The sequence below is a fragment of the Rosa chinensis genome, chromosome 3 (assembly GCF_002994745.2).
Source record: "Rosa chinensis cultivar Old Blush chromosome 3, RchiOBHm-V2, whole genome shotgun sequence".
Taxonomy (NCBI): domain Eukaryota; kingdom Viridiplantae; phylum Streptophyta; class Magnoliopsida; order Rosales; family Rosaceae; genus Rosa; species Rosa chinensis.
In genome coordinates this window covers 2,649,965-2,671,156 of record NC_037090.1, presented here as the reverse complement: position 1 = coordinate 2,671,156, position 21,192 = coordinate 2,649,965, and the positions used below count along the sequence as shown (strand labels likewise).

The window sequence follows — 21,192 nt, the reverse complement described above, 5'->3', positions numbered from 1 at the left end:
GTCTTTATTTTAGGATCCGACCGTTGGATCGTCGTATAAATTCGATCTGACCGTTGGATCGTCATATAAATTCAATCTGACTGTTGGATGGTCGTATAAATCCGATCTGACCGTTGGATCATTGTATAAATTCGATTAGACCGTCAGATCGTCATTTATTTTATTTTATGAGTTGTTGGCTAAATTCAAGTCACTTATAATTAGGTGTTTGACGGTTTGATTTGGCGGACGAATTGTGATTCTTATTCGAGTTATAAGAAGACGCAGCGGGATTAGAGGTGGGTAAACCGCACATGGTTCATTTACGAACCGAAGTTCTAAATATTTATATTTAATTTTATAATATTTATAGCTGTTAATACATGTGCGAATGACTTTATACATATTTTATTATTGATAAAATATACGTGTTGTTGGTTTGTGTTGAGGAAATTATATGTTGAGTGAGGTGTTGAGTTTATTGTTTGAGAAACAATAAATTGTTGATTTGTTGAGATATATTGATCAGTGGAGATCAATAGGTCACGGGGGTGACCATGGCATCTATTAGTGAACCACGCTCTTATACCAGGTAGGTGGAACTAATAACATTAAATCGTGAACCACGCTCTCGCGCCGGGTAGGTGGAAACGATCAGTTAGAGCTCTAGTCTGTCTGCCAAATGTTGAGTGACCTTATGAGAGAAATTGAGAGTAACTCATAAGTGTCTATATATATATATATATATATATATATATATATATATGAGAGTGAGAAAGTGACGTGGTTTTGTGATTGTGATATTATTACAATTTCATTTGCTTGAGTTGAAATTGTTATATTAAATTTGTGCAATCCTTTCGTTTACTCATACGGGCTGTCAAGCTCACCGAGTTTGTGTTGTTGCAATCCCGGTACACTATTCAAATTGTGTAGCGGGAAATCCTACAGGTCAGGAGAATCGAGAAGGTGATCAGGCTGCTTAGAGTAGTGGTATTTGAGTTACAGCATTATTGTGAGTTTCGTTATGTTCATTTCGAACTTATCAATTTGGAATTTGTGATAGTGTGCTGTAATAAGAAATTGAGGAGTTGGGTAATGTAATATTGAGTGGTGTGAGGCGTGTTACTCTGAAAGAAAAATTTAGATTGGTATTTGTATTTGTAATTATTCATGTTTCGGATTTGAATTGATTATTCAAAATTCGGGGCGTGACACCTTGGGCATACAAAAAGCACACACCGCACCCTTTCACCTCTATGAACTGACCATAAAGATTTGCAGAGAAGCAAAAGAAACTTTGGTGGACCATTTCGCTGTATCTGGAAGTGAAAGGGATCTGTAAACCATTAACAGGTGATTTGAATGTTCATCCTCGAGGCCATCAATCCTGGCTTTATGGGAATGAGAATGAAATAAAGTAAGTTGATGGCTTCGCTCATTATTGGTTGTGAGATTGCATTCACATTGAAAGATATAACACAAACAAAACAACAATTACAATTTGTACTTCAAATTACACAGAGAAACAAGAAAATCGAAGAACAATACATGAAGACTCAACCTTTAGCACTAAACCGAGGATTCATTTGAACAAGATAAAGTTTTTTCTATAAACCCTATTGCATTTCTGCGTTTCATAGATTGTTCCACAGAAACAAATCGGTGAAGAAAGTTTGAGAAACAAAAACAACCCAAGTGAAAAGTTGCTAGAAATATAAACAGAGAAGAGCAGACCTATTGGTATTATAGGCTTAGCGGAAATGGCACTAAGCTCAGCAGAGGAGGACTGGTTAGGGACTGAAACTACTTCGCAAGAGAGAATTGGGAGAGAAGAGAAAGGGTTTTCGACCAGTGTATGCAAATGAGAAATGGGAAAATGGTCTTGGGCTCACTCTTCGTGATGGGCTTGGGTCTTAAGCTTTCCTGAGTTGGGCCTTCTGGGTTTAAACTGTTATTTGCTATGGGAGGTTTATGATCATCGGCCTTCTTGCTTATTACTATCAATACGTTCACCTCAATAGTGTCATTTGTTTGAGCATTTTCACCTCAAGTGAGTTTGAATCTCACTAGCGCGTAGGAAGTGATTGATCGTATCTTCACTATACATACTTGTATGGTCGATCACTCAATCATCTAGACTCGTTGGGTGATGTTTGTGTGGTATGCTTCTTTTTTTTGGGGCCAATATGTGGTTGGCCGGCTGGATTAGCCCACATGATTGGTGCATTTGATGATGAAGACTAATAAGTATCAGATATTGATAAGCTTGTAAGACTTGCAGAATTATAACCCAGTAAGTGTATGATGAACCATCTAAATTTCCAAAATTGAGTAACTCTTTTGATTTTAACACTTTTATTTTTAGAATTTCATTATAATATCTTTTTATTTTGAATAATGCTAGATAGAACATCTTTTTGAATACCACATGTATCCTACCTTATGTGATAGTTAATGTGACACATTCATGTCATTTAATAAAATTATATAATAGGTTAGACTTTCTGCTACATCAGCTATCACATAATGTCGGATGCAGGTGGTATCCAAAAAAATTGTTCACCTAACATTACTCTATTTTTTGGTAGAAATCTATGAAACAAACCAATGCTTTCCTAATTTTCAAAAATGAAAACCAATGCTTTCCTTACACAGGGAATGGACCAATGCTTCCCTCATAGATTTCCTTACACATAAATCTATGAAACATAGTATGTTGGATTTTGAGCCTTCCCTCTTTACTAATTGTTCTAGGACTCCTACCTACATATGGAATTACAACAATTTTTTTATAGACCCTTCTTTATAAAGCGGAGTCAAACCAATATAGATTTTTTGACTTTATGTTAATTGGGATCTCGCTTTCACTTTCTCGATTTTGACTATCACAGGCAGTTATCTTTAATCAACTTTTGAGAGCGACGAAGAGAAAGGCGTTGAGGGAACTAGAGGTTGAAACAGTCGTTCAGCTACTACGAAAGCGACTCAAGCCCCGACCTGCCGAGTACTTGGAGGAGCCCAGGAGCCTAGTTTCCTGCTGGGACACCAAGGTCTATTTTGGAGTCGCCATTCTACCATTCTGTCAAGTGGGATTTCTCGAATCTTGAAGGAGCACTGGAAGAAGGGGGGAAGCTGTAAGAAGAGCAAGAAAGTCTATCTATTCGGCGCAACAAAAGGGGCCATGGTTAAAAGAGAAGTGGTTGCTTTGATCCCCGTGGTGGTGGCCGTTGTTTTGGATTCTCAGCCTTCGAATGAGCTTGGACTTGTTTTAAGTGAAGGAGAAGTGGAAGAGATAGACTGGGCTCCGTATGTTCCTTTGGACAAGAGATTAGATAAAGAAGGTCTTGAAATCTTTGTCTTGCTGCAAGCAAAGAGGGTCTTGTAACATCCTGTATCTCAATTTACCCGTTTACTAGTCATTTGGACGGTAAACGATCTTTACTTTCACTTTTACTGTCGTTTAAGTACTTTTAGTGGCCCTAAAAGTTGACTCTCTTTTTTTGGGTCAAAATTTGAGAAAATTTCCTTCATGAAAGTTGTAGAGGACGTTAAACTGAACGCGTGCATAAATGGTACGTAGAAATCGGAGTTCGTATGTGAAAGTTATAAGCGAAAAATTAATGTAACTGTTCATGATTACTGTTCATGATAAGTTCATATATATATGGAAAGTTACCACGATCCTCTCTCCTTCCCCGTGCACGTTCTCTCCCTCTCCTCTACAACTCCAGCGTCTTCTCAATTATGGTCACCTGGGAGCGAGTCGCGGCCATCATCCTTTTCCTCTCCCCATCCTTGACTCGCCTGCGGTGGTAGTTTGCCGTTTCTTAGCCGGAAATCGATGAATTGAGCCCAAGGATTTTATTGTAGCAGTTTTGAGTCAACGCCAATATCTTCCGATTCCGGCCATCTCCGGCCACAAAACCCGGCATAATAGAAGCGTCTCGAGCCATTTGTCATTCCTCTCAAGTTTCATGCATCGATTTGCAGTGTGGATGCAGAATCAAGCAAAATCCAAATTCTAGGGTTTTGAATTTTCTGGAAATTTTTCACCGGCCGAATTGGAGCTCTTCAAGGTAAAATTGGAACTTGTTGTAGTTGAGAAAAATGTTGGGCGTGTTGAGTAGTTGTTGCTGCCAAAATTTGTTGGCCATCGGAGGTGGTGGCCGCCGGTGCGTGGGCCCCACGGGTCGCCACTGTAGGTCGAGCATGGAGGCGCGTAGGGCAGCTTTTTAATTTCAATTTTTAGCCTATAAAATCCTATAATTGTTGTAGAGGTTGAATATATGATTTTGGTGAATTTTGGGAGAAGTTTGACATGGATTATGAATTTCCGAAGTTTGGGAGTTTCGGTTGTCGATTTGTGGGAATCCGACCTTCAGATTTCCCTTGTTTCCAATATGGAATACTTTAATCGACAGATGGATATTAATGGTGAAGTTTGGCTTGAATCCAGAAAGAAATGGAGATGTTGGATTACGTGGGGTTTTCGGGATTTGTTTTGAATCGTAATTATTTATCGAATTGTTGTTTACGGAATATAATTGTGTACAGGACGAGGTACAGATTTATTGCTCGACGAGGATCCTTACGCTTGGATACCACGTTAGCCATATACTGTGAGTGGACTTTTGTTTTCTAAATAATGATGCATGCAGTTGTTTTTCCCAAATAAGTATTTATTTAATTAATGATCATATTATTATGATTTACTTTTGGGAAATGGATTAGCGATTTAAACTATTGTTTTAAGTTATCGAGCATATTAATTGGATTTGAGTATTCATTACCATTGATTGGAATTTCAAATTGAAGTTTGTTATGCTCGATTTGAATTTGTGATTTATGTAATTTTCGATGAAGTATTTTCCGAGGTAATTTCCAGAGTTAAATATTGTTTTCATTCGTCGGTTTTTAAATTTCCCAAAGGATCTTTGAAAATGGGATTTTCGTTGGGATTCATGAATTTACTTTAACCTCGCATATTGGTTTATGAATTCGAGAATATTTTGGTGCGCGGGGCCACGTCATTGGAATATGTATTTTCTAGTGAGATATTGGGGAAGCCTTACTGATTTTTGATTTTCGTATGATTTTAACCCACCATACCTGGGTCGTTATATTTATTGCTAGCTAGCCTATTAGTACTCCTCCCTGCTTACTATGTGTTCGTGGGTGAGTAGAGCAGAGCATGGGATGCTCCACACTCTGACTTGAGCCTGGGAGGCTCCCTTATTTATATGGTGAGAACTTCTTCCCCATATTTGATTGATACATTCAGCTAGCGGGGCTAGCTCAATTTCTTTTGACTAGCGGGGCTAGTATGATTTTCGTTTAACCAGCGGGGCTGGTCTTATTTTATTGAGTGATGGAGTTTCAATCTTTTTACTTGGTTTTTGTGACTAGCGGGGCTAGTTAGTTTTCTTGAGCTGAACATCAGTCAGTTTGTTTTCCTTAATTGTTGCATGCATCGGGTTTTTAAAGAAATAAACATGGGAAAGTATAAACTTCTTTTATTTTTACAATTACTTATTTTTGTCCACTCACGCTAACGTTTTTATCTACTTTCCCCTGGGCCCTTTGGTTTCAAATGCCCAGTCTGCAGAGTAGCTGGTTCGACATAGTAGGATTCAGGGCATAACATCTGCTGCTGTTGTTTTCATTGTAGGTTAACTGTTGAACCTACTTGTGTTTTTATTTTCTTATTCCTCTTTTAGATTGCTCTGATAACCTGTGGGTTAAGTATCTTAAAGTTTGGAAGTTACTTTGGTGTAATTAAGAATATGTTATTTTCGGATTTTAGTTACTTATTGTGGAGTTGTTGGGTTTTGGGGAGCAGGGTGGCTCCAGGAGTTTATGGATGATTTGTTACAGGAGTTTATGGATGATTTGTTAGAAGTGTGATTGTAATTCTACAGGTTTAATTTGGGTAGTCTATTTTTAGGGGTGACTCTACTGAATTTTTGGTAGAGTTATTCCTAAGGTAGGCCCCACATGGCCACCTCGGATTTCATGGTGAAATTCGGGGCAGGTCCTGTCAGGGCCTCTCAAAAACAAAAATGTCAAGGAAGCCGTGATCTATTGAAGTTTTAATACGCCGTGCCTTATTTGGATCCGGCGGCACAAGTAATGTGTCATGAAGTTCATGTTCAGAAGTAGGAGGAGTACTGATAGGAGCATAAAATGCGATAAATATAATGTGCAACCTTTACACTTTCCTTAGCTATTTTCTTTAAAAAGTCAATTTTAACATTGTTTTCTTTTTTGGTAGCTCTTGAAGTAGTTCAAGAGAAATAGGAGTTGAAAGGGAGCAATAGAGCCTTGGATCATGAAGTACTGATGTAGAGGACAAAGTTTGATCAACCTTTTGGCCAGAAATTACAAGGGAAGTCCACAGAAATCGTTGTCCAAAACAGTTGTTGCAAAGCAGAAAACTGTAGTTTCAGAATCAGCTTTCTGGGAATGGTTTTGAGGAGCAATTCTCGCATTCATCCAACTACACCTTTGAAGAAAGGCCAGTGATCCTTGAAGAAATGATGTTATACTTTAACAAGAGCCAAAGAACTGGTAAAAATCGTCGACAAGGCAGTGGGAAATCAAAGTCGAAGTGGGCTTCTCGATGAGGCGGAAACTGTCAGTTTTTCACGAAGTTTTTTGGGAGATCTTTTCCGGGGATTTACTTGGAGTTTTTCCAGAAGGTTGTTGATCAATCTAGAAGATATGATGTCATAGAACACGTAGTCAAGAAACATCCAGAAAAATGGTGAGAGAAAGGCGTTCCTTGTCCAAGAAGGAAGCTTTAGAGACAAAAATTGAATCCTAGTCAAAATAGGGTATTTTGGCCGAGACTCTTCTTTGGACGGATTTCTTAGGCATTTTTGGCAGGTTATTGATGGTGCAAATATGAAAGAGAGTCCTAGGATGATTCCTCAAGATTGTGGGAAGATTATTAAGGCTTGAAAATCATTTAATTATGCACTAATTAGAGGAATCCTCAAGCAACTTGGGGAGGCTTTCAAAGCAGAATTGGAAAAGAAAACTTGGGCTGTGCATTGCATATATATAGAGGCTCTGAACACATTGAAAGACACAACCCTAGAGCACCATCTTCTGCCCCAAACCCTAGCACACAAAGTCTTGAAATTCCTAAGTCCTCCAAGAGCAAAAACCGTGCACACCATCATCCATCTTCCATCAAGCTTAGCCGTGCCCATCTTGAAGGAGTGCTTGCATCCAAGACTGCCTAAAAGTGAATTCGTGGCTCTCATACTCTCCCTTCTACGGTTTTTATCCTCTTGTAATTTAATACTCATGTTTTTATTTGTTGAATTTAAGACGATGTGTGGCTAGTTATTTTTGTTAGGGGCGAGGTTTGAAGCCCCAATTATGTAGATCAATTGTTTTGTTTAAATTTAGTTTCTTGATCTTTGGTGTGAATTGTTTGTTTAATTTTGATTGATTGAAAACTTTTGCATGTGTTTGTTTTATGGTGGCCAACATAGGATTTATGCATGTAATTGGAGCTAGGTTTAGAAAATAATTCACCTAATCGTCTTGTTTTCTAGTCCACAAGTATGCAAGGCTTTGGACAAAAGCTGATGTTTTAAACAACTAGAAGAGCATGCTAGGTAGGCGTTCCACACTAGACTGCAACTCTATAACCAATCGTTTCACTACAACAAATTTCCCCAATAGCACCTCTTTTGTAGCCACTAAAAACTCATCAATGTGAAAGAGAATAGTATCACACTGATTTAAAAAATCAGTGAGACTTTTTTTCCTTCCACTGTTATCAATGCCTAATGGGTGAATAGAGGTTAAGCTGGTACTGAAACAGTGCCAAATGCAGTATAATTATAACATAAGTAGGCTCCGGGGTTCCTATGTTTGGGCTGAGTTCTTGAGAACTCTTATGGTGTGGTGTCAAGACAGCAAACCTCTCCTCTTTGGTATATATTCACTTGCTTCGACTAAAAACCCTAGCCTGCTTTCTGCCTCTCTCTCTCTCTCTCCGGTCTCTCTCTCGTTATCATGCAATTTTGTGAGTCTTACTCCAAAATCGCTCGATTTTCTGGATAAAAGTTTCAAAAGCCAGGTTATTTTTGGGCCTAACGCAACCTCGAGGTTTTGGTGATTCGAGGTTGGGTTAGGTGGACCAGCGGATCTGTAGTTACGTTCTCCGACGACGACGACGATTTGGATCTACAAGGTCTTAAAGGCGTTCGATGGGGCAGGGTAGTGGGGGGCCTGAGCCTAGAGCTTGGGGTGCTCGCGGTAATTCACCCTTCTTCATACTTTGCAGATCCATAGCCTCTCTCTCTCTCTCTCTCTCTCTCTCTCTCTCTCTCTCTCTCACAAGTACTCTCTCTTTCTCTCTGTGTCTGTATAAGGCATTACATTTGTCTCTCTCTCCCTGTTCGATTCTGACTGATATTAACTGTTTTGTAACTTGTGAAATAGAGATGAAGGTGATCGCTGCTTATTTGCTCGCTATGTTAGGGGGCAAGACCAGAACTGAAGACATCAAGAGCATCCTTGGCGCCGGTACCTCTTTTTGCTCTCTTTGCTTCATTTACGCATTGTGTTGTTAAACATATGCCCAAAATTTGTGTCTTTATGATCGATTAGTGTTGTTGATTTTGAAATTCATGTTCTATATTCCTACTTTACCATGTGGGTTTTCAATTTTGAGACTTAGCAATAGCGTTTTCTATTCTGTAACTCTACCCCTAGGGTTTTGTTTGTTATTACTTAAGTCTCAATCCAATGAAAACGATTTATTACTGACTACAATGGATTGGGACTCGATGAATTGGGTTTAAATGCTATGGTTTTTGAGTCGCTGAAATCTGTTTTAGGATTAACATGACTTGTATTTAGAAGCACTTTTTTTCGTATGCATTTTTCACTCATTTGCCATTGTTATTACAACATATTGAACCTTGTAGTTTTTCTTTTTCCCAAGTGTTTCTAGTATTTGCATTATCTATCTGCAATGAATCTTAGAGCAATTAATATTGTAAATCGGGATTGTTATGTGTATTTTGATCTGTTGATTGAGTAGAACTGTGCATGTAGAGGGTCGGGTTTTAATGTTCATAGTGCTAACACATTCATCTTTTTCACAGTTGGTGCTGAAGCAAATGATGACAGGCTTCAGTTTCTTCTCAAGAAAGTTCAGGGTAAAGACATAACAGAGCTTATTGACCCTAGAAGGGAGAAGTTGGCTTCTGTATTGAGATTATAGATATATTGCTTAATTTCTCTAGATATAGGATGTCATCTCGTTTAATTTTAAGTCTTTTATTAGGAACTGATATGTGATTTAATCTACATTTTTTCTTTTTAGCAGGAAGCTGCTCTTGATTTGGTAGCTGTGATGTCAGTGGAGAATTATGTTTAATTTTTGACTTCTCTGTATATGTAGGGATATATGGTATATCCACTTCTTTTAACTTTCTCACTGAGAACTTACTATAGTCAGTCCACTTTTTTAACGGTGATTGAATTTCAATGTTGTGTCAGGTTGCATAAGGATAAATTTTAAGATTAAGGACTGATGTCGAATTCAATTTGGGGCAAATCTCAGACACATGAGCCAAGCCTTGGGCATAGACATATCATAATCGTTTCTTCAATCGCATATCATTTGCCTTCATACAGTCGTGATTCATGCTAAAGAGGTAAACTCCTCTTTTTCTGTGGAATTTTCTTTCGTTACTTGGGTTCTGCAGTTCTGCTACGTTTTTTCTTGTGTTACTTGGTTTGATACTTAGATACTTTGAATAATTGATAAGAAACTGCATTGGAGTTGGTATTGAGATTTGGATTGTTCAATATAAGGCTTTTCCTTTTTCTTCCTTAATTCTTCATACAGTTGTGATTTTTTTTTGGTGGGCAATTATTCCTCTATCAGAAATGAAAAGTGAATTTTGTGTGTGTTGCTGTGTTGTTTTTTTATTAGAAGATGAGTGACGCTTCGAGCTTAGTTAGTTGGTTTGATACTTTGATTAATTGATTATAGTTTGATTTATTAGATTAGAAGATGTCTGATCTTAGTTTGATGAAATGGAGTTAGTTATTGAGTTCTGAGAAGCCTGGGGAAGAGATTAGAAGCTTTACTGGGTTTTGGTGGATACCAACTCTATCCAAAATAAGGTGAATGTTTGGTGCTAATTGTTTCATGTATAAGCTATAACTTGTTAAAATTTTCTGTATTGGGTAATATAATTGTTTTTGTTCAATGGCGGTCTGCCCATATGCGAAGTGTGAGTCTTATATGTTAAGATGGCGGTCTGTGTAATTGTTAGAATAAGAACTAACTACCTGGTGTAATGTGCAAGTTGTCTGTATCAAAGAAGAGTTGCAGCTGTGGGATGAAGAATTTTTATGTTTATATTTTGATATTTGCACTTGTAAATTTTTAGTTAGTATATTTATTGTATGGTACATTTTAAAATACCGTATAAAGTACAGTACAGAATGTAGAGGTGCCAATTGGCACCTTATTTTTTTTAATCCAACCTCATAAATTTGCCACTGATATGAGTGCCATTCCAATGCTACTAATATCAGTGTGGATTTAGATTCTGTCTTGCCTTGGATGAAGTTATTCCACTGATGTTTTTTCAGTGCCTATTGCCCCAATAGCACCTACTATATCAGTGTGGATTTTTACGTGCAGGGTGTCTGTATCAAAGAATAGTTGCAGTTGTGGGATGAAGAATTTTTATGTTTATATTTTGATATTTGCACTTGTAAATTTTTAGTTAGTATATTTATTGTATGATACATTTTAAAATACCATATAAAGTACAGTACAGAATGTAGAGGTGCCAATTGGCACCTTATTTTTTTTAATCCAACCTCATAAATTTGCCACTGATATGAGTGGCATTCCAAAGCTACTAATATTAGTGTGGATTTAGATTCTGTCTTGTCTTGGATGAAGTTATTCCACTGATGTTTTTTCAGTGCCTATTGCCACAATAGCACCTACTATAGAGGGGACTGATTCCTCATTAGTGGCTGCATAGTGGCTAATGTTATTAGCCACTGTTATCAGTGTGCTTTGTCCCAATAGGGACTAATTCAAATCAGTGTGCTTTGGGGAAATTTGTTGTAGTGTTTCCATGAGATCCTAATGCTTCAAGTATGTTGACACTATATGTGTTGTTGATAGGATAGCGTTCTATACCTTGATTGCATGTTTGATAGGCTTAGCTATTGTGCATTCACGTAGACTAAGTAACTAGGGAAACATTAATAAGGGACATGATCTACTCCGACTTGTTTCTTGGTTGGTTTCTGTTCACACCTTAGTAATTGAAACTAGGTTAACTTAACATTGTTTGAAAATAATTGGTGGTGGATTTCCAAGTCTCTAACATATTCTCCATCTTATTTTCTCAAAATCAAAAATCAAATTCGTTGTCCTATCATTTTCATCAAAAACCAAAAACCCGAAAATATTTGTTCTTGATTAGGAATGAAACGCACCTTTCTATCCCCTTCTGCTTCCTGCCATCTTTTTCTTTGTTTTATACTATTTGGCGTTCTCTTTAGATTAATATTGTTATTTGTTTTGTGTACTAGTTAGTTTTGTTTTCTTTTCTTTTGTGTGAATTATAAAGTTACCTTCAATCCCCGGCTAGAACAATCCCTACTTATTCTATACTGACGACTACATTTTGCAGGGTTAAGTTGAGCGTCTATTTTGGGCGTGTCAAGTACTTTAGTGCTAATGATGATGAGCTGGAGGAGTTGTACTTCAGTGGTGAAGATGACAATCAAATGATAGAACAAGATGATAAAAAGAATGTGAAGGTGGAAGAAGAAGCAAAGGGAGAAAATATTGATCTTCGAGTCGGGGAAGGCGGCCCAAGAAGAAGTGTAGAAACTATAATGAAGCTGAGGATTTACAAGTTCTATCCAGTATAAACACCGGATACTCCTGACATATCTGAGTTTGAGAATGCGTTTGTCAACAGGTACTATGGCACTGCTCATGAGATTGTGATCATTAAGTTCTGAAATCAACCATATGCCACATTAATCTCGAGTGCAAAATTAATTATAATTTTGATCAAGTATGTAGTCACAACTTAACAGAGCTGAAGTCTTGAAGGCGCAAATACGTCCATTCATATAGTGAGAAAATCGATCAGCTAATGCTTGAAAAAGCTCAAACGGGTTTTTTATTGTAAGGTACTCATCTTTTAGGCTTTTGTCAAGTTGGTGACGCAAGAAAATCATAACCTTGGCCCCATCTTGCACAGATGACTTATTGTCATTTTTGATGACATCTCCAAGGTTGTTAGTTATAAGGTGAATTTCGGCCTCAAGAATCCAGCTCAAATAGTTCTTGCCAAAAATTTCAAGAGGATCAAAGTCCAATTTTGTCAAATGCGTCATCTTTCTACTAAAGAGAAAATACGAGATATATCGAGATCCACAAGTACTAGAACAATATGTTCTATGAAAAATGATAGAAAAATCATATATGAACCAGAGGTTTCAAAATGTTCATAAATGTGAACAATGAACCCCATAGGGAAAACACGAGAAAACATTTCATGTGATGTCTGTAGAGCCATAGGTCTAAGACTACTCAGTTAGCTTACTCGAATCTTGACAATTGGAACAATGGTTCTCAAAGTCGAATATGAAACATAAATTTCAACAATTACATTATATAAAAGATACATACAAATATATGTAAATTGTTAATTGTATGATCGCATAAAAAAAATTGATATTCATATGTATAGGAACAAAGATGAAAAACATGAAATATATATATATATATATATATATCTGTTATGCGATAATATAAGATATTTATGTTATATATGAAGCAATTCGTTGAGAATGAGAGAAAAACTCATAGATCATTAGCCTTGGTCATAGGCAACTTTGTTGCACCATAAGGCTTGCGGATCATCATGGAGTTTAAGGTGAAAAAGAAATAAGAGCAAAAGCGTGCTGATAATGTGTTTTTAAGATAACTAATTAATATATGTAAAGTTGAAGTTTATTTTGTTGTGCTTTTTTCGATGACATACTTTGTTGTGCTCCATCGAATACAATTGTAAAAGAAAAATTTTCGCGTACTTGAGTGAGATAAAATATTGGAGAAATGATTATTTACCTAATTTTAGACTAAAAATTGCCCACTTACCTAAACACTCTAAGAGATTGCCCATTTACCCAAACACTCTAAGAGATTATTTCCCTAATACCTAATTAAGTATTTTTTAAATTCATTTTTATTTATTTTTAGGACAATTTTGCCTTCTCCTTCTTTGTCACTTAGAGAAAGAAGTCATTGGAGACCTTGCTTGACTCCGGTGGCGGACGCCGACGACTGGTGACCCGACTCCTGCGACCAGTGACCGGACTCCAGCGACAGGTGACCGGAATCCTAATCCGTCTACCGGATTCCGGCGTCTGAATTTATTGCTCCCTAATAATATCCAATAACCATATTATTTCCCCCCGATACTCATATTATTGCCTCAAATAATCATATTATTGCCCTATAGTGAATTGCATGAACTCCCAAAACCAAAATGAATACACTACAAGCACAATTGATCAATTTATATGCATATTATTGCCCCCCAATACTCATATTATTGCCTCCCAATAATCATATTATTGCACCGCAATAGACATGTATAACTACTCAATAAATTTTTTTTTTTCATTCTTCTTTCTTTGTAAGCCTTCTGCCAAATTTACACAAAAAAAATAAAATAAACAGAATCCATCTTCTTCTCCGCCATTGGTTCACGATTGCTTGAAGCTATTGAAGTCCGAGACAGACCGACGAGCAGCGCCTCGCCTTCCTTGACCTCCTCACCCAATTTCGCAAACCCAACAACCTCTCCTCTCTCCTCACTATTCACCACGCCCTCACTCCTCACTTTCTCGATCAACTCCTCCGCGCCGCCACAGCTCGCGGCTACGATGCCGTTTTACACCTCTCAATCACTGCCCTCACCGTCTTCATACTTGTTCATCAGAATCGTGAAGGAGTGTGGACTCGCTGTGAACCAGTGGGATTGGAGCTAGATCAACTTCTGGGATCGTTGAAGTTGAGAGGGGGAGAGTTTTAAGAGAGAGAGAGAGAGAGAGAGAGAGAGAGAGAGAGAGAGAGAGAGAGAGAGAGAGAGAGAGAGAGAGAGAGAGAGAGAGAGAGAGAGAGAGAGAGAGAGAGAGAGAGAAATCGGTGAGGGGGAGGAGAGAGAGAATAGATCGAAGAGGGTAGGGGAGGAGGGGGAGAGAGAGAGAGATGAGTGTAATTTATTAATTAAAATGAGGGCAATACTGTCAATAGATGTTAGATTGGGTAAATGAGAGTAAAAAACTCTTAGTGGAATAAGTGGACAATTTTTAGTTTAAAATTAGATAAATAGTCACGGCCCCTAAAATATTCTGCATGCCCTCCCTGGTCAATATTCAATGAAGCCAATTATATTTGCTTAGCCATTAGTAATATATCTTGCAAATTACACCAATAAAGGGCATGGATTAACCAAAAGATCGATTTACAAAAATTTGTGCAAGAATAGATGGAGTTTTAATTACTTGACAAAAACATGTATTCATATAGAAAGCTACTTGTTTCGCTATCTATGCTATGGAAATCAACATAAACAGAACGTAAAAATGAAGTCGGGCGAGAAAGTCAGGTGACAGTTTTGAAAACCTTCAGTCGGGCTTTGGAAGCTTCACTGCAAGATTAATAAGGAGAAAGTTCACTTCCACTATCAATACTCACAATAAGTTTGACTTCCACGATCAAAGTGACCAGACATTTGACTTCCACTAGCTTCATCCTCAGAGCGGCCGCGTTTCCTAGTTGTAGTAACTTGTTGTGGATTAATGACTTCAAATTTCAGAGCATCATCATCTTGCCATTGGGGATATAGAAAGCAGACCCCACACCTTTTCACCTCAATTCGATTACTAGGATCGTTAAATGCACGACCCTTTAAATGATAAAGTTCTATAGGGAAGTCAAAAGAAGCTTCGGTGGCACACTGCGCCGCAGGGAAGTCAAAAGAAGCTTCGGTCGCCCGCTGCCTATCTTCAGGTTTTGGAATTCTTCTGTACCACACCAAGATGTGATCTGAATTCTCCGCCCCAAGAACCCCAACCCAAAATGTGTCAAAATTGAACTCTAAACGATGCCTTTCACCATTGTTGGTTGTGAGAATGGATTTACAAAGATTTTTCAGATAAGATGATTTAGGGATTGTAACAACAACGCAGAAAGCGAAAGCCAAAAAGTTATAGGACCAATTCTGAGGAAGCTTAATATTTATTGAAGATCCCTGTGTTTGACAGCTGAACCACCTTGGAATTTCATTTCCCGGACACATTCGGATACAGGCAAGTGGTGTTCTACCATAGTAATCAGGCCCCTGTACATATATTATAGACTTCAGGGTTATTTAACTGTGAATTCAATGATGAAACAGCAGTGGAAGCTATTTTCAACTTTTACGAAAGTAAGTGCGTGAGAGAGAGAGAGAGAGAGAGAGAGAGAGAGAGAGAGAGAGAGAGAGAGAGAGACATACAGGATCAGAAGCAGCCCTTCGCCTAATTCTAATCTGCGCATCTGCCATTATGCTGCTCCTTGCATTATCATCCAAATTTACGCAACCACAATATGTATGTTTCTCTGATTCAAGTCGTTCATCCAAACATTGTTTCTGTTCTGTTCTTGAAACTGTCTTCAATGCTGTGCAACCATCTGCATTCAACTCGTTTAGATGACTGGGGAGTTCTGGTATAGACTGAAGGCGCTTGCAATTCTTGATGCTTAGATACCAGAGCCCAGAAGCTAATTTGATGGTCTCAGGTATGGTCACAATCATCCCGTTTCCACGTAGATTTAGCCTTTTCAATGAGGTTGAGCAAATGAGGCCGTCGGGGATTTCTTCCAACAATTTGCAGTCATCAAGGTCTAGACATATTAACTTGCAGAGACTGGTAGATGAGAGAGGTAATTTTTTTAGTTGCCAACAGTGTGGAAGCAAGAAATGCTCAAGAAGGTGCAGCTTGTAGATGTCGTCTGGGACAAACTCAAGGCTCTTGCACCAAGTCAAGTCTAATGTTTTGAGTCCAACAATATTTCCAATCGATGAGGGTAGCTGTTCAATTCCCGTCCCCGTCAAAATAAGAGATGTGAGAGACATGAGGTTCCAAGGGACATTCGGAATATTGCACTTAAATCTATGAAGACTCAACTCAAGAAGTTTTTCCATAGACCAAATTGATGAAGGCAATTCCTCTAGTACAGTTTCATTTAAATCTAAGAATTCCATCGTGCATGGTAGCTCTGGAATTTTTCTCAATTTTGAGCATCCTCTCAGATTCAGATAAGTAAGCTTGGTAAGATTACCAAAATCTGAAGTGATTTCAACCAAACTCCTACATCCTTTAAGATTAATACTCTCAATATTTATACACTTCGACAGATCAGGAATTTCAGTCAGCTCCAATGAACGACAGAGATCAATCCTTCTCAAGTTCTTAGGATTCTGTAACAAGTTAAAGAAAAACGGCAAGAATAACTAAGCATAAATATATAACTTTTCCAGATAGTACTACTACTTTCAGTAATGCAAGAAATAACTGGAGCATACCTGGCGTTTATTCCAAAGTCTTTGGAGTTTGCTCCAAGGCATATGAATATCCACAAGATTTTTTGGAGAAAAGTTTGATGGCAAAGATTTCAGAGGGCATCTAGGCCAGCTTATAAATCGAAGGGCATCAGGAAGACATTCAAGATCTGTGTTGTCGTCGAGATTTATATCAACCGAACCAAGCTCAAGGAATCTCAGATTATACATCTTTTTGAAGGCTTTAGGACTCAACAGTACCTCTTCATTATTTACCATTTTCAGGGATATACATTGAACTGCCGGAGTTCCCTGCAATCAAGAGCAAATTATTCACACATACTCGGTACACAAAATAATTTATTCCAAACTATTTTTATTACATAACTTTTAGAACTTGTTTCTGTAGTTTCTCCAAGGTATTAATTTTAAAGTTAAATACATTATATTAAGAAAATCAAGTCAAAGCATACCTTTTTCCTCCTTTCCAATACATCACAGACATCCTCAAAAGTGTACAGCCTACTGCGCTGTCCCGGATCTGTAGCACATTCTTTGTGGACAATCTTCCAACCCATTACTTGTATTTCATCGTGCATCCATATGCGGTCATCTTTGATTGATATGAGAGACATATAAATGAGACTTTCAATTCCATCATCCGGAAATAAACCACAGGCAGCTAATATTCTTTTTGCATCACAAAGTTTCTCCCCTTTGTGAAAACATGCAATATCAAGGAATATCTCCCTCTCGTTTTCTTCTATTCCTTCAAAACTACAGAGCAACACGCTCTGAAGTCCTTCATTGGGAAACTTTTTCAATTTATCCCAAAACTGTTCCGGTCCTTTCGATTTAAGGTATAATGAACGCAAAATGTTGATGGCTAATGGAATGCCAGCAGCACGATCTATCACCTTCTTTGAAAATAAATAACTTTCCACGGAATATCTGGGAGCATTTGAATGGTAGAGCTGATGAGATTTAAATGATTCCTCCAACTCGTACATCTCAACATCATGATCTACCACCTCCTCTGAAGATACTGAACTTTCCGTGGAATATGTGGGAGCATTTAAATGGAAGAGCTGATGAGATTTAAATGATTCCTCCAACTCGTACATCTCAACATCATGATCTACCACCTCCTCTGAAGATACTGAACTTTCCGTGGAATATGTGGGAGCATTTAAATGGAAGAGCTGAAGAGATTCATCTTCATCTAATTTCTCTGCCTCGTAGATCTTAACATCATGGTCAGCTACTTTCTTCACTAGTAGAGTCTCCTCAAGGACCTTAACTAGTCGCTTATCTCGAGTTGTTATAATTATTCTACTTCCTCGGCCAAATGGAACTTCTCCAGCTAAAAATGTTAATTGGCTTGAATCATTCACATCGTCGAGGACAACAAGGACTTTTGTACTGCGGAGCCTCTCTTTGTAAACATCACCTATAGTACGAGGATGGATAGCTAAATTCCTGTCCCCTAGTAATTCTCCAAGAAGTTCATTTCGCAAAAGATACAGTTCAGGAGAGAAAGCTCCTTTGGTACCTGATCGTTCCCTAACATTTGCAAGAAAACAGTGAGCTTCGAATTGAGAAGAGAGTCCATGATATACAGCATCAGCCAGCGTGGTCTTGCCGATACCACCCATACCCCAGATAACTACAGAGCGAACACGAACATCTTCTGGGATGATGTCTAATTCCAATAAAATTTTCTGCATGCGGCCTTCAACTCCAATCAGACCAGTTAAATCGGTTGATGATTCACGATTCAATTTGGTCAACACATCTCTGACTACTTGCTCAACTAAATCGGAATCATCCCTACCACAAATGACCAAGTACAGATAATTAATAGTTATTCATACAACGTCTTCTTCTAACTTTAATAGATTAGTCAGAAGCAGAAATTAGTACAAGTCAGAGAGTTACCGAGCAGTTCTTGAAGCTGAATGAGACCCAGATAGATTGGCTGCTTTTACTAAAGCTTCCTTCCACTTGGCCACCTTGTCCGTCTTGTCGTCCTTCAACCATTGTTCATGTTGAGCAAATGCAGTCTCATAACTTCCAGTCTGGTAGCGCACTTGTGATGGTTCTATATCGTAAAAAATAGGTATAACATATCGTCCATGTTTTTCCCTGCATTCCAGTATATGAGCAAGTTCATCCAAGCACCACGCGGAAGAAGCATAGCCTTCCGAGAAAATGATCAAGGAAATCTTTGATTCCTCGATTGCTTTTAGAAGGGCGGGTCCCACTTCATCTCCTCTCTCCAGTCTGTAATCAATGTAGGTTTCCACTTTCCTCCTTATCAGAGCAGTTTCAAGATGGCTGGTAAAAGTCTTGCGAGTATCCTGGCCTCTGAAACTGATGAAGACATCATACTTTTCTTTTGTGGGGATGACAGAAGAGGAAGCCATAACTGCTCAGATCTACAAGTAAAAGCACGCTTCCTTAGGACCAAAAAAAATTCTCCAGATTCAAATTAATTTGAAATGGTGACCTGCCAAAAATAAATAAAAGATGGTTACTGGGTTCTCTGAATAGAAATTAAGAACTAAATTCAAAACAAAACTAAGTACTACATACATGATAAACAATTATAAAACACTTACAAGTTCTTAGCAAACAACTGAAACAAGTAAGGGGAAACAAAGCAGTTCAGTCTGTCCGAAGAGAGATTGAATACATATAGATTATGCTGATCTGATCAGTTTTCAAATTCAGGTTTGATTTCCACAAAAATTAGGAACTTCTTATCTCTCGGGACAAAACTCCAGTAGCAAAGATAAAAAGAAGAACCTCAAGAAAATTAAGTTCCAAACACTTTCATTAAATATCATTCAACAACTCAAACTAAACAAAGGGTGACTATAATTGCAACTATTGGCTTTCTGCAACATATAAAATGAAGTTGTTCGAAGCATATATATATATATATATATAGGACGCAAATCCAATACAAAATTAACATTAAAATTAGCATATATGATAAACTAGATATATACTTACAGAGATCGAGATTATGCGGATCTGATCAGTTTTTTATCCGGTGAAGCTTGGTTGGAGATCTGCACAAGTTTAGGAACTTTCTTATCTGTTCGCCTTAAGAACTGTTGGGACAATAAGGTCAAATAGAACGAGGTTTAGATAATGAATTTCTGATATTTGATTCATCTCACACATTGAAGGTATATAAAGAGAATTACATAAATACAATTGACTTACGTCTCTATTCTCTACCACACATAGAATAGATAAGTACTAACTACAAAATAATTATAATATATTATATTCCTAATGTTAACAAATAATTCTGACATGATTTAATAACTTTAAGGAAAATTCCAGGCACCGACACCTTTTCACCGGCTCCTATTGACGTGAGAACGTATGACCCATTGTGAAAGAGGCATTTGAAGCGCGTTTTGGGACCAGTCCGTTCAGCATTTATTTCTAGTTCCTGTTTGCAATTTGCTTTTCTTAAATCATAATTAGCAGATCGGATTATCATATCGTCTACTCTCCGATGACCTCGAGTGTCTGATGTCCTCGCAGTAATTTGGTTAGTTTTCAATAAATCCACGAGTTAGAGATGGTAGCCAAATTAAGAGAGTCAGCAGTACTCATATTCAAACATTAACATATTGATAGTGTTTTGAAATCCGAACTAGGACCAAGGAAAAGATGACTGGACCAGAGCAACGTATACGTAAAGAAATGATGTTTTCTCTATTGTTGGGTCCACAATGGAGAAATTATTTCTCCATAAAAATAACTGTATTCATACGTGACTTACCCTTTCGAAGATTGATTCTTGGTAGGAAATTTCATAGAAAAAAGATTAACTTGATTGGTGGCCTTGACCCCCAATTACCGCTGTCGAGTGAGAAACAAAAGCGGATCAAACAAAATCCAAGGATTCGAAGGAAATCAATCCACCTTCTCAGCAAAGAATAAATGTACTAAAATTAAAATAAGGGAAGTAAAATTTGCACTCCTCTAATTACATTCTACATTCACCCTTCTACTTTTAACCACTCTGTTCTCCATTCATTTGACAACCTAACTCTATATATCAACAATATATCAGCTCCTTTCATCTAGAAGCCATCGCTATCCCCTCTACCAAATCCAGAGATATAGAACTAAACTTAATTAGGTCCATCTCTCCCCACAAAATTCAACACACACCCAGAAATTCCAACAAAGCTTTAGCTTTTTTTCGTGATTCATTCCCCAAAATGATTGCCCAATTAGACTTATACGTTGCCCTTGAAGAAAACCCAGATCAATAATTACTTAATCAACAAGATGATGATCCATATGAAGCAGAGGAGACACTCTCTCTTTGTGATCTTCCTACACACAGCGACTCAGCTCATTGGGATGACTTCTCCAAAGAGTATCAGAGAGCTCTTCATTTGATAGAGATGAAGACAACTTCTTTGAGCTCTTCAGTGAAGAGTTCACGGCCTCAACACACGCGTCTGAGAATAAAGACATCTACTGTGGGAATAGGCTCAGTTTGAGATGATAGAGTAGTGGGCATTTTGACATTTTAACTGTT

General features: G+C 37.8%; 1 protein-coding gene and 2 long non-coding RNA genes across 5 annotated transcripts; 2 read left to right on the top strand and 1 right to left on the bottom strand.

Moving 5' to 3' along the window:
* The first annotated feature begins 85 nt into the window (after positions 1–85).
* On the top strand, positions 86–1,149 carry LOC112193887. Its single transcript, XR_002934068.2, has 2 exons — positions 86–278; positions 916–1,149. It is a non-coding gene; the product is annotated as an uncharacterized LOC112193887 (long non-coding RNA).
* Positions 1,150–8,755: 7,606 nt separating this feature from the next.
* LOC121052235 lies at positions 8,756–9,664 on the top strand. Its single transcript, XR_005808609.1, has 3 exons — positions 8,756–9,164; positions 9,335–9,405; positions 9,508–9,664. It is a non-coding gene; the product is annotated as an uncharacterized LOC121052235 (long non-coding RNA).
* Positions 9,665–14,488: 4,824 nt separating this feature from the next.
* Positions 14,489–19,797, bottom strand: LOC112191834 (disease resistance-like protein DSC1). 3 transcript variants are annotated; one of them, XM_024331260.2, is made up of 7 exons: positions 19,635–19,797; positions 18,555–19,125; positions 17,759–18,446; positions 17,090–17,644; positions 16,641–16,928; positions 15,570–16,535; positions 14,489–15,413 (listed from the first exon to the last, which is right to left on the bottom strand). In XM_024331260.2, the coding sequence occupies exons 2-7, from the start codon at positions 19,040–19,042 to the stop codon at positions 14,757–14,759; spliced, it is 3,642 nt and encodes a 1,213-aa protein (XP_024187028.1). In that variant the 5' UTR covers positions 19,043–19,125; positions 19,635–19,797; the 3' UTR covers positions 14,489–14,756. The 3 variants fall into 3 exon arrangements, with proteins under 3 accessions (XP_024187028.1, XP_024187026.1, XP_024187027.1); XM_024331258.2 differs by having other exon boundaries at positions 17,090–18,446; XM_024331259.2 differs by having other exon boundaries at positions 17,090–18,446; positions 18,555–19,054.
* Between the last annotated feature and the right edge of the window lie 1,395 nt (positions 19,798–21,192).

Coding starts and splice junctions, on each gene's coding strand:
- LOC112191834 (XM_024331258.2), bottom strand. CDS start 19,042: ATGGCTTCCTCTTCTGTCATCCCCACAAAAGAAAAGTATGATGTCTTC. Junction 18,447..18,554: donor TCAGCTTCAAGAACTGCTCG/GTAACTCTCTGA, acceptor CATTTGTGGTAG/GGATGATTCCGATTTAGTTG. Junction 16,536..16,640: donor GACTTTGGAATAAACGCCAG/GTATGCTCCAGT, acceptor AACTTGTTACAG/AATCCTAAGAACTTGAGAAG.